Source organism: Biomphalaria glabrata, chromosome 8, assembly GCF_947242115.1.
Source record: "Biomphalaria glabrata chromosome 8, xgBioGlab47.1, whole genome shotgun sequence".
Taxonomy (NCBI): Eukaryota; Metazoa; Mollusca; class Gastropoda; family Planorbidae; genus Biomphalaria; species Biomphalaria glabrata.
Genome location: NC_074718.1, coordinates 10,504,566 through 10,517,627, shown reverse-complemented (window position 1 = coordinate 10,517,627; position 13,062 = coordinate 10,504,566). Strand labels below are relative to the sequence as shown.

The following is a 13,062-nucleotide window of genomic DNA, read 5'->3' as shown; positions in this document are numbered from 1 at the left end:
TCTTTACAATAAAATGTCAAAAAATTGCGTTAAGCATGCCCATGCATAGATAATACTATTCATAGGTCTAGGTAAAATGTTCCCAAATACTTATGGATATTAAGAGTTTTAAAATGTTTCTATACGTCAGTGTCATACTTTTTTGTTTGTTTCTAAATTAAATTGACAAGTTATCTTATTGTGTATTATCTTATTAGCTGGAAGATGCACTACGCAAAAGAGGATCTCCTATTGGCGTTCCATATTGGGATTGGACGAAGCTTAATACATCTATTCCGTTACTAGCAGCCGACCCAGACTACATTGATCCTTATAGGCAAGTGAACTTATGCTATAATATTACTGGCTGTATTTCTTATCACGATGAAAGCATCTTTGTCATGTAAAACTTCCTTTTGTAATTAGTTTAGCAGTTTAGCAAAACATTTGTACATTTAGTTGATGCTTTGTTTTATTCCTTTCCTTGTACTTTTGTTTATTTTATTTTTCTGTTCGGTTATTAGATCATTAATTTGGTATCGTTCAAATTATTTCATATATTGACAACAGTTTTTTTTAATGAGGTTCCCAATGAGAACACCGAAACATTCAGTATTGATACATTTCCATCGCAATTATACAATCAATGAACCAAAATATTCTATAGACGCGTTTGTGTCTTATCTTATATGATAGAGACGTTACTTCAAAAAAGAAGATGATTACGTCCTACGCGTCATGCATTTAGTTATCCATATTAACCAATGACTTAAATTCTGCCAAGTCACTGGTTTTCCTGGCTAGCTCAGGCAACCCATTCCATGCTTTATTAGCACTAGGGAAGAAGGAGCATTTGTGTGTTGCATAAAATTAGTATACATTCCAAGACTTGATCTCTGGGTGTAGTAGATTGCGTTATAGACACAAACATTGAATTTAACTTTCTTTAAAACTACTTAACTCTTTCTCTCCTAATTAAGGATACAATCGTTGATTTGAACCCATTAAATTAATTTTTGTTGTTAGAAAGCATAACTTGTGCTATATAAAAAGAGCATACATTGTCCTATAATTCTATACCAAAAGTAAAACGTTTTCTGATTACAAACAAAAGTGTTATTGAAGTTTAGTCATAACAGAGTAGAATGTACCAATGTGAAAAATGAACAATTCTGTAAGTCTGTAAGAATGTGAAAAAATAATTACGGATATAAAGAGTTAAATTTTCAAGTCATATTACATTATCTTTAATGTGCACCTATTCTTGTAATAATAATAATAATTATTTGTCGTGAGCAAATAGATTTAGTATATACTTTGGATAGTTACTTACTAGCATTGTTTGTGCAAAATATTATTATAAATAATTTCATGACTTTATTTTTCATACTGAAATGAATGAAATTCTGGAAGTCAAGAGAAACAAGTCAATCCTTTCTATCAAGCTGATATCGAATACCTAAATGTAACCACTGGACGAGACGCAAGTCTGGACCAAACAATATCTTCGTATAACCAGACGGAGCTCTTTGAGGCGTTTCTTTTAGCATTGGAACAAGAAGATTTCTGTGACTTTGAGGTGAGGCTTCAATAATGTTAGTTTTATCTCACAAAGTTTCTATCAACTCACTCTACCTGTCTGGTACAAAGTTTCTATCAACTCACTCTACCTGTCTGGTACAAAGTTTCTATCAACTCACTCTACCTGTCTGGTACAAAGTTTCTATCAACTCACTCTACCTGTCTGGTACAAAGTTTCTATCAACTCACTCTACCTGTCTGGTACAAAGTTTCTATCAACTCACTCTACCTGTCTGGTACAAAGTTTCTATCAACTCACTCTACCTGTCTGGTACGAAGTTTCTATCAACTCACTCTACCTGTCTGGTACAAAGTTTCTATCAACTCACTCTACCTGTCTGGTACAAAGTTTCTATCAACTCACTCTACCTGTCTGGTACAAAGTTTCTATCAACTCACTCTACCTGTCTGGTACAAAGTTTCTATCAACTCACTCTACCTGTCTGGTACAAAGTTTCTATCAACTCACTCTACCTGTCTGGTACAAAGTTTCTATCAACTCACTCTACCTGTATGGTACAAAGTTTCAACACGCTATTTCTCCCACTTCCCATTCTCGGCTCAATTTTTAAACTTTTGCAGAGTTATTCATTAAGTTACTATCAAAACACGAATCAATAAAACAAAAATTAAACAATTAATTAATGAATTAGTGGTAATTGATTAATGTTGTGTGATGTCAGAAAAGGGAAATAATCTTTTAGTACTGAGATATTTCGCTGTAAATGTGGAGTTATTTCCATTTGATAAGCTTTATTTTGTTTCATATTTTGATTGTTTTTCCATGCATATCAAAAAGTTATATTTATTCTACACACCCAAGCTGTCATCCTAGCAAAGCATAAGTTTAGTTAATAGCTTGTTGAGTGCAGGGGCGGACTGGATGTCAAAATCGGCCTAGGCTATTCTATACAGTACAGCCCATAAATTGCATATCTTATGATGGGCCTCCAATTATAGGTCTATCTGTTCTCAAAATCATTGTTATTTTTTAATAATTAATCAATATTTGCATGCATGCAGTATGTCTTTATTAAAAATATAGGCCTAATGTTGCTTTTTAATCGCTCTGATTGTAGGCCCTAAAAGGATGAAGCCTACTTGTAGCACTGTCTACGGCTGTAGGCTGTTACATTATTTTTGAAAATGTGTTACATTAAATTAGTATTTCACTGTAGTCTGTAAAACATGTTTTTAACATTACGCTCATATAGCCCCTTATATATATATGAGAATATCATAAAATTTTTAACAATTTAATGCTTGCCATAGTGGCATTCATGAGGCCCTTTAGGCCCATTTGAGTACCGGCCCACCCGGGCATTTGCCCAAATGCCCAAATAGCCAGTCCGCCCCTTGTTGAGTGGACTGATACAAGTAAGAAACTATTTGCTTTGAGCTAGAAATGATCCCACTTATTTTTACATTGTGCTTTTTCTTAATATAAAGTCCTCATCATTAACGCTCTAGCATCCGAAATAGGAAGGCTGACTGGTGGTGTGGTATCCACTCAGGACTGTCGTCATGAAAGGGCAGAGTTCAAACCCCTCTCCGCTGATAAGCCCCTTCCGTCCTGATGACGTTTGGGCTAGGACGTCATATTTTATTTATTTTCGTGCCGAATTTGTGAAACATACAAAAAGCCACAAACTGTAAACCTAGCTTAGTAAATCTACAGAAAAGAATAGCTTTTAATGGCATTGCATATATCAATTAATACTCTACAAAATTGTACAATAACAACAATACTTCAGATTCAGTTTGAAATGGCTCACAATTTGATTCACTCCCTTGTCGGGGGACGTCACCCTTACAGTATGGCAACTCTAGAGTACAGTGCCTTTGATCCCATCTTTTATCTTCATCATAGTGGTATGGATAGAATCTGGGCCATCTGGACAGCTCTCCAAGAACTAAGGTCAGTTTTTAAAACATAACATATCTGCTTACACGTACTGATACAAGATCATTAACATCTAACACATATATTCAAGAATAATATACAAACACTAAAAATAAAGAATTGGGGCTTGGTGGGTGAGTGGTTAAGTGCTTGGCTTCCGACCCTTGGGTCGTGGGTTCGAATCTTAGCGGGGACTGGGATTTTTTATCTTCGAGATTTTTACTGGCACTTTAGCTGGGGAAAGTAAAGGCAGTTGGTTGTTGTTAACTGTTGGCCAACAAACATAAGAACAATGTCTTAACATCATCTGCCCTATAGACCACATGGTCTGTAAAGGGAACTCTTTCCCTTACTTAGTAGTAAAGAATAATAAATAAGTTGACCATATCGTTTATAATTGAAGTTTGTCTAGCATAGCATAACAAAGGAACTATTGACCTAGGAAAATAAATCTAGAAGAGAACTAAGACTTCTAATGCTCAATTCATTATCATAATTGACAAGCTAGAAACCAGGAGTGCTTACGATTAACCAGCAGAAGTACACTTCTCTTTACTGGAATACTTAAGTGAAAGATAACTTATAGACTGTGAGATATAAGACAAACATGTAATTGAATAAGCATGAAATACTACTAGAGTTATTAAAAGAATATGATAGGAAACAAATGGCCAAAAACAAATGAAATCTCTGAACAGGCTAAATATTTACACTACCATCCGTATTCCAAGTGCTCCTAGCATATATTAATTTCTAAGGTTAAAAGATCAAAGAGCTGCTCTTATTGTTTACACAATACAACATAGTATTAATAACTTCTGACACCAGTCCTGCTCGTGAGGTTTAGAATTAAACCCGGCGAAACTTTTTCCAGTGGCAGGTGAAATTGTAAAGGTGCATACCTGGTCCAGGTGTTACTGCTTATCATCCTAGTTTGACATTTCATCAAGAGAAAGGGGGGGGGGGGTACTCTTACTTCAAACCTTCGCTGCCTTGCGGCTTTAGGACAACCTCTAGAACCCCTTAGAAGTTTGAGTATCAAATATGGTCTTCCTCACGACAGTTTCTGCAACTTGGTAAAAAAGTAACGTAGAGCATTTACACTAGTAAGGTTGAAAGTGTGATCACAACACATTTGCGCGCATCAATTGACTCTCGATTATTGTTTAAGTAAAGTTCCCCTTTCAATTTATGTGGTCTATAGGGCAGATGATGTAAATCATTTGTTTCTATGGCCTATGGTAAACGAGGGTATCATGTGGCCAGCACAATTACGAACAGCCTTTACTTTTCCCCAACTAATGCCAGGTACCCATTAGAGCTGGGTGGACTTAGAGGCACCCAAAGATCCCTAACCCGGGACTCCGGGTTCGAAGCCAAGTGCTTTACCGCTCAGCCAACGCGCCTCACTCAATTATTATTACGTTGTTCTATTTACTTCATTACTTAGCTTCAACATGGTGTCCACTACGTCCACATGGTGTCCACTACGTCCACATGGTGTCCACTACGTCCACATAGTGTCCACTACGTCCACATAGTGTCCACTACGTCCATGGTTTATCTATGATGTTTTACTCTCCAGGGGCAAACCTTACAAAGCTCACTGTGCCCAGTCCTATACATACACCCCCATGAAGCCCTTCGCCTTTTCCAGTCCGTACAACAACAACAACAAGACGTCGTCCCACTCTGTGCCCACTAAGATCTACGACTATGAGTCTGAGCTGAACTACGCCTATGATAGCCTGCGGTACGGCGGAATGAATGTCGCTGAACTGAACAGCTACATTCTCAAGAGAAAGACAAGAGATCGAGTTTTTGCTGGCTTCTTGCTATGGGGCATAAAAACAACAGGTGAGTAACAGTTTACTTTAACCTATTAGTTAATTAGGTATCAGTAGTAAAATGAAATGCGAAAATGCAAAGGCGCCTGGTGATTTCAGATGCCCAATCTGTGACCGCAGCTGTGTATCAAAGATTGGTCTCTTTAGTCACATAAGAAGTTATAAATGGAAGAGAGACGTAAAATGCCAGAGAACTATAGTTTATTATATTGTTGTAACTTAGCCAACATCGACCTCAAAGAACCTCAACGAAAGGAGTAGATAAAAACACTAGTTTAATAATAGAACAACAGAAGTGCGATAACGAATATTTAACTAGAGTACTCAATAATAACAACACGTCTTTCTTATTTAAATGACTACATCCTAGATCGAATTATAGACCATCTTGGACTTCCTCTCTCTGTTAGCGCGTCTCTGTCCTGTGTCTCATGGTGCACAGTCTCGCACCTAATGACAGTGCGCAATGAAGGATCAAAACAATATAAAAATTGCATCAATCTAATTAAAACGTTCAAATGAAGGGATAGCTAATTTCTCAGAATTGGTTTTTTTAGACAATCAACGAATTTAAAAGTATTGCTGCCTTGTCGAGTGGTAAGCTCTCTGGACTGTCGTCTTGAAGCTACCGGGTTCGAACTCTACCAGCCGCCATCCCCTGCACTCCTATGGGATGTTTTAGCTTGGATAGAAAATCTATTCAATTCTGAAGGAGCAGCCAAAACATGGATAAGAAAAAAAAATATTTTGTTAATTATATGGTTGACCATGTGGCAGGCAGTTTGCCAAAAACTGTCAGTCTAGTTGTTAAGGTGATTTAACTCCACTGTCTTTGCCAAACATCTTTCCTGATAGATACACTCTCCTTCATTCATATATAGAAAAGAAATTTGACCAGAGGACTGAGCATGCAGTAGAAACAAGTGGGGTAGGTTTACGAATTATTATAATTGTAACGTTTTGCGTTTCTTTTCTCATTCTTTAAAATAGTTTTGATTTTTTTTTCATAGGCATTGCTCGTATTTTTATTCAAGCACCAGAGAAACGAAGAATTGAAGCTGGGCGCTTTGCCATTTTAGGTGGACCTGGCGAAATGCAATGGAGAATAGATCGTCTTTACAAGTAGGGACCTTTAGTATTGTTATATCTTTTTTTTTTGGTTGAAATCCTGGGATGACTCCGATACTGCCAGGGGAGTCTGGCAGCACATGCGCCGCCCAAATTGAGAGGACCCGTGGTGGAGGCTAAAAAGGTCGGAACAAACAACAATAGCGCAGTGGCGTACGAAACACTACCCCATTGGTGCGTACTTCGCCCGGTTCCGGCCAAATTTTGATGCCCGTTGCCGACACTGCGGGGAATCAGAAGAGACGGTGGCGCACGTCTTGCAAGAGTGTCCGCAGCTCCGCGAGCTGCGGGAAGACGTATCGAGTGGTTCACCTAGTTTGTATGGAAGCTATGAGGCACTACGCCAAACAGCAGAGTTCCTTACCAGGGTACTACGGGAGACCTAGGTCTCCCTGCAATGTCACCAATTGGAGTTCATCTCAGTATTGTTATATCAACTCTTGTCTGTCTGGTATATTTTTTTGTGCACGTGATTTCTCCTTCACCCTTCTTTGAATCAAGTTGAAACTTCAATTATTTTGTGTAACTTAAGATGGAGGTAACTGTACCAGTCTAACAGTTTAATTCACTATAACGTTGTGATTATGTAAACTTATGTAACCTTAGCATTGTATCTATTCCTTATTACTAAGGTTTCTATCAGTTGTTTACATTTCTCATTCAGGTACGAGATAACAGATGCTCTGACCAGTTTGGGTCTTGGCTATGAAGATGATTACAAAGTGACCTTCGAGATCAAATTGATGGACGGGTCAGAGTTTAAAGCACAGTTTCCATTTCCGGAGGTTAAGATATTATTCCAGGAAGCATCAGGTGATACTGAGAAGTACAACCCCCCCCCCCCATCATCTCATTCTAGTTGTCACTGTTCTATAATACTACTATAATAATAATTAGGAAAAACGCTGCTTAAATTAACCCTGTATTTTTTTTTCAGTTGTCTATGTATATGTAACGGCAATACTTATATATATGTATGTATTCCCATAAATGTAAACTTAGTATGTCTTTTTCAATTTTTTTTATACCTGGATATACACATCAAACTAAAAAAAATTTGTTGATGTTTTAGAAAGGGGTTAGGTGGCTGATTGGTAAGTGTTTCGTTTTTAAATCAAGGGGTCTTGTGGTTGAATCTCAGTAAAGATTGTGCTTTTGAATCATGTGGTTTTCGGGTCCCCTGTTTAGTCCATCAAACTCTATGGGTACCTGACATAAGTTGGGTAAAAGTAAAGGCGGTTGGTTGTTGTGTTGACCACATGACAGCCTCGTTAACCGTTGACCATAAAAACAGAAAAGCTTTTACTCCATTTTTTCTTTAGTAGATCTCATGATCTGAAAGTGGTACTTTACTTTTTTTAATTGATCTCACCAGATCCTGTAACGACAAACTCCAGAGACTCAATAAAAGTACGTCAGAATGTAGAGACTTTGACTTCACAACAAGTCTACGAGCTACGTAAAGCTATGACCGCTCTGCAAGCTAAACGTTACGACATCAACTTTCAGGTACATCTCACCTAAAAAGTTAATACTTTATCGAGTGTGGCATTCTTTATTTCATCGCATTACGATAGAATTTTTTCAGCGTATTTTCTGTTCCTACAATTAGCATACAATCACGTCATGGGTGGGTGGTTGAAAAAAAGGATAAAACAAAAGGTTGGTTGGATGGAATTCTGGAAACTCCCGAAATCGTCATCGATGCTGATAAAGGGTCACGCTATTACCGCGAAGGGGTTGGGTTTTTCCGACAAAAAAGCGCGGACAAATTAGCTACGACAAACTAGCGACGACAATATAGCGCGAACAAAATAGCGACGACAATAAAGCGCGAAAGAACGTTTTTCAGTCATTGTTTTGCAAGAAATCTTTCCAACAATTTCAAAATATCTCATTTATTTATATTCCAAAATTACACTTCAATAAAACGCAAAGATACTTCAATATTGGAAGTGAGGAAGCGAAAGATTAACTTGTAGACATTGAGGTGATAGCGTCAATAGACAGCTGAACTGCATGGTACAATCCAGCCACTGGATAGTTTGTTCGTGGTAGATTGTCCTGTACTTAATTTGTTACATTCCATAATCATGGAGTCACTCTGCGGTTTCATCTGTGGCGACCAACATAGTTGCCCATTATTTACATTAATTATTTTGTTTGAAATTGAATAAGGGAAATAACTGGTAATAATTAGTACATATAGTTTTAAGGACGGAGTTCTTCCCTTTTAGATATGCTTTTTTTTTTTTTTTTTAAAAAAAAAAGGATTTTTTTATATTATCTTGTTTTAGTTACGAAAAGTAAGCGAATAAAGTTTGATTTTTTATCAATACCTTACTGTACAGTAGATGCTTTTTTGTTGTTGTTTTAGCGTTAGCATGTGATCTGAGAGCTTCACAAACTTATTAAGCGTATTTTGTGTCAGTCAGTTGCAAGTTGAATTAACGTACTTAAAAACACTTCCCTCTGATTGTCAGAATGTAACGCTGAATCTCTTCATCCTTTCTTTTTGTTACACTTTAAAAATTTCAATTTGCTCACCAGTGGAAGTTTTAAATTATTATTTTTTAAAAATTACAACTTTGATGCATTTTATTTTTAGATTTTACCCACTAAATTATGTCTCGCGCGAAATTCTTTTGTGTTTCGAATATTTAATGCTTAGGAAAATAAAATTTGGATTATAAGTTTCAAAATATTTCAGATTCTTGGTCGCTACCATGGAGGTCTAGAATGGTGTCCTTTTCCGAAAGCTAAAGTGAAAAAGTTGTGTGGTCGTCATGGTGTTGCCACTTTTCCACATTGGCACAGGTAGGGTCATCATGGTCTTTTCCCATTCTTATATTGTCAAAAACAAGTAATTTTAAGCGGCCCCCAAAAGGGGAAAAGATGCTATTACTTTTGTGTGAAATGTCTGTCCGTCCGTCCCGTTTAGATCTCGTAAACTAGAAAAGATAGCGAAAATACGACATCATAATATTTTAGACCATTGAAAGTTCTGATGCAACAGCAATTTTTTTCTTTTCTAAAATCGAAAAATCTAATTTTTTTTTTTAAATCACTTATGCAAGCAGTTTTATTTTTTTATAACAATACACCACTTTTACAACTATTCATTATTAAAAGTAACAAAAACGGGAAGCTCTTTAGTAGGGGAGATGACTATTCGCCATATTTTTAACACATTTATGCAAATGATTTTAGACTTTTTGTTAAAAAAATATTATTTTTTTTTACATTTATATTGCTACGTTATGTAAGTTCTGTCCTACTAACTACTACATTTACCCCAAAATAATGTTTACTTTTTTTAAGAGAAAAAAATATTTAGTTCGTATATAAGTTGAACCTAATTTATAACAACAATTAGTAAGTAGGTTTTTATATTATCGTATGAACTTCAATACCCAAATAACAACCGTAAACACTGGACCACTGAGACACCACACAAGATCTGTCAACCTTCTTTCTCCATTCTTCTCTGTCATTTGTTTTTGATAGAATTTAATTCTGATGTTCTTCTAAAATTTTGAATACCTGCCTTTTTACCTGACTGGGTGGACCACTTCTTTGGTCGATTTTATTTTGAGTGGGGGGGGGGGTACGTTGTCACACCATTCATTTTGTTAGCGATGTAATACAATATGGAGAACTTGTGTACACGTAGTAAAAATAAATATTTCAACCAAGAAAGAATAAATTTCCATCCTTAGCTCTTGCTTGTGTGTTTATACAGAATCTTTACCTTTTTCATCTGGCATCTTGTGGCTAACACGTCTTTGAGTTTCTGCGCTAATCATCAAATCTGAGCACACGAATTCTCTATAGTAACACTGGCTTCAGCAATGTTCTTCCGACTTGTAGTTAAGAATGTCTTGAATCTTTTCCGTTTAAGTGCGCAGTCTGGAATTGACAATCTCTTGTTTTTGAAGGTAGACTTATGTCAGGGTTCAATTATATATATGTTTGGCTCTTGTCTTGTGTTTCTTAACTTAGTTCCTGTGGCTCACTAGCGGGTTTCTTGAATATTGAATAATACTTGCTTGATACTTTCTTGGTTACTCAATTATAATTCATCAATACTTGCTTAACTCAAATACGAGCACTTAACACTTAATATACATCAACTCTAACTCATTATATTCATGAATATCGATAATACTTTAATACTTAATAAAGCACACAATTATATCACTCTTATGAAATACACAAAACACCAGTCCATCAACTTATAAATATATAAATGCATAAATACCAGTCCAGGAAGTAAACGTCCAACCTTCCTGGACCGGGAGCAAGACCTTACTGACCTAACACACTCTCTCGCACATTCAACGAAGACTTAATCACTCAGTTCACAGCACGTGCAACACTTTGCATTCATAACAAGGGTATATAACAATCCTACCAAAATATCAAAGTAACATTCATTCTCGCCATACCTCCCCCTGACAACTTACACGGCCTTAATTTAGTAAATACATAGCCAAAAACTCAAGGTAGGGAAAAAATACAGATTAACAATACGCCTGCTTCTGACCTAGTAGAAGAGTTTTCATCTGTTCTAGTCAATGTCTCTGTAGAGCTAGTTTCAGTTATTTTGTTGAGGACGCCCTAGTGGTGTGCTGAAGTTGCTAAAAAGTTGTGTAAACGGTCAAGTGTACAGAAAAAAGTTAATGAGAAGATTTCAGCTTTAACCCAAATTCCAGCCAAGCTCAGAGAATGGTGCTAGTAGGTAATGAATTAAGATATCAATGAAAAAGTTTGTACCCCGTTTTTATCCATGACAACGTAGCTTCAACAATTGGAAAAATTGATCCAGTTTTGTGATGTCTGGTGAACTGTTAAAAAAGTGAAAATATTTGGCTTATTGTCACCCAATATTACAATAGGTTCGTTTTGTATTTGTGGAGACATGTACGTGTTTGGTCTGGGACTAAGCTTAGTTCGAAGCAAATATTCTCTTAGGAGTAGATCGTACTTGAAAAGTAATTTCACAAACCCCCTGGTAACGACGTAGATTTTGTCTTTGTCATTCTTTTTCAACTTGTTCACGATGCCCATTAAGTGCCTGATTCTCCTACTTTAGAGTCTAAGGCATTTATTTATAAGCTCTAGATCTAGATGAAACCAGCGTACTGAACAATGGATTAACGAAATGTGCGTGATTTGCGTTGCCTTCAGAGATTCAAACAAATTTAGTAAACTTAATTCAACCTAGTTAACAGCTTACATTTAATTTCAGTAAAAACACAGGAGATTAATTAATTAATAAAGTAAATACATTTCTAGTCAACATTTCAAATACAGTAACTTGTCTTTGTTCATGTATGTACAATGCGTTGATTTTATTGAGAACATTTATCCTTAGTTTGATGCCCCTTAACTACGTGATGCCCCGTGGGGCCAACACCACTCGCACATGGCTAGCTACGCCACTGCTTATATGTACTCGTTTTCCTGATCGAATATAAGGGTCATATTCTAGTATCTCAAATAATTTTCTGATCAGATATAAGTTGAGCTCAGAATAAGACAACCCTTTTTTTTTCTTCCGGGACTGTACGTTGTAACTATTTCTCTATAATTTCTAATTTTGTCATGTTTTTTTTTCATGTTCCTTTCTTTAATAACATGACGAAGTTTCTTTTCCCTTGCAGATTGTGGACAGTACTTGCTGAAAATGCTTTACGTAATCTTGGTTACACTGGAGCTCTTCCCTACTGGGATTGGACTCGACCACTGACTGCTCTGCCCGATCTGGTTTCTAGTGCAAAATATCTGAGCCCTATCAGCAACGAGGAAGAATCGAACCCATTTCATAGGTAGGAAATCACCAAAAAAAATATTCGTTTCTAAACCTTTTCCAGTACATCCGTTATAGTCAAATCTTTAGGTTCAACATTTAATGCAAGAAGTATTTTATTTTATAAATTTAGTTTTAATTAATATATCTAATTAAGCAGTCAAATAGCTGTATCAGTTTAAAAAAATATGTACGTTTAAGCCTATTTATATCGGAAGATCTTAAAAACAGTTTAAAATATGATAAAAACCATTACATCTCTATACCCATGTCAGATAATTAAATAAGCAGTGTACATAAACATTTCTTTTTAGTGCATTCATCAAAGACGTCAATGAGAGCACAACTAGATCACTTCAAGAAAACCTTTTCAAGCAACCAGCTTATGGAGAATACACAGCTGTATCTAAACAGGCATGTAGTGTTTGATTTCAGCTGTTTCTAGCTTTTCACTTTCACCTATCCCTTAGTCTGTTGGACCGTTGGGACATTACACACGATTTGTTGACCCTCTTTCTCCATTCTTTATCTTTTGCCTTGGATAGAACCTCTTTCCATGGCAGTCTCGTTCTTTTGTTTTATGCTGTCTTCCCATCATTTTCTCTGTCTGTCTTTTCTTTTTCCTGGTACTGTTCCCTGCCATAAGGTCTTTGCGAGCCCTGAAGACGTTGTATTATGGTCATAGAGTTTTTAGTTTACGATTTTTGACAGTAGTTAACAGGTTATCGTTGTCAGGTGGGTTTGCAGTTTACTTAACTAAGGGTGAATATACTTGCACTGAGTTCCCGGGTTCCCCCCCTCCCCACCTGAAC

At 36.4% G+C, this 13,062-nt stretch overlaps 1 protein-coding gene across 3 annotated transcripts in view; it reads left to right on the top strand.

Moving 5' to 3' along the window:
• The window catches only part of LOC106057729 (hemocyanin 1-like), a 63,235-nt gene that overhangs the window by 11,197 nt on the left and 38,976 nt on the right, over positions 1-13,062 (top strand). For all 3 annotated transcript variants that reach the window (XM_056037887.1, XM_056037888.1, XM_056037886.1), the window contains exons 10-19: positions 198-316; positions 1,393-1,558; positions 3,315-3,478; positions 5,049-5,320; positions 6,321-6,432; positions 7,103-7,251; positions 7,814-7,947; positions 9,149-9,255; positions 12,105-12,269; positions 12,565-12,664. In XM_056037887.1, coding sequence (XP_055893862.1) covers positions 198-316; positions 1,393-1,558; positions 3,315-3,478; positions 5,049-5,320; positions 6,321-6,432; positions 7,103-7,251; positions 7,814-7,947; positions 9,149-9,255; positions 12,105-12,269; positions 12,565-12,664 — 1,488 coding nt within the window. The remainder of the gene's footprint in view (positions 1-197; positions 317-1,392; positions 1,559-3,314; positions 3,479-5,048; positions 5,321-6,320; positions 6,433-7,102; positions 7,252-7,813; positions 7,948-9,148; positions 9,256-12,104; positions 12,270-12,564; positions 12,665-13,062) is intronic.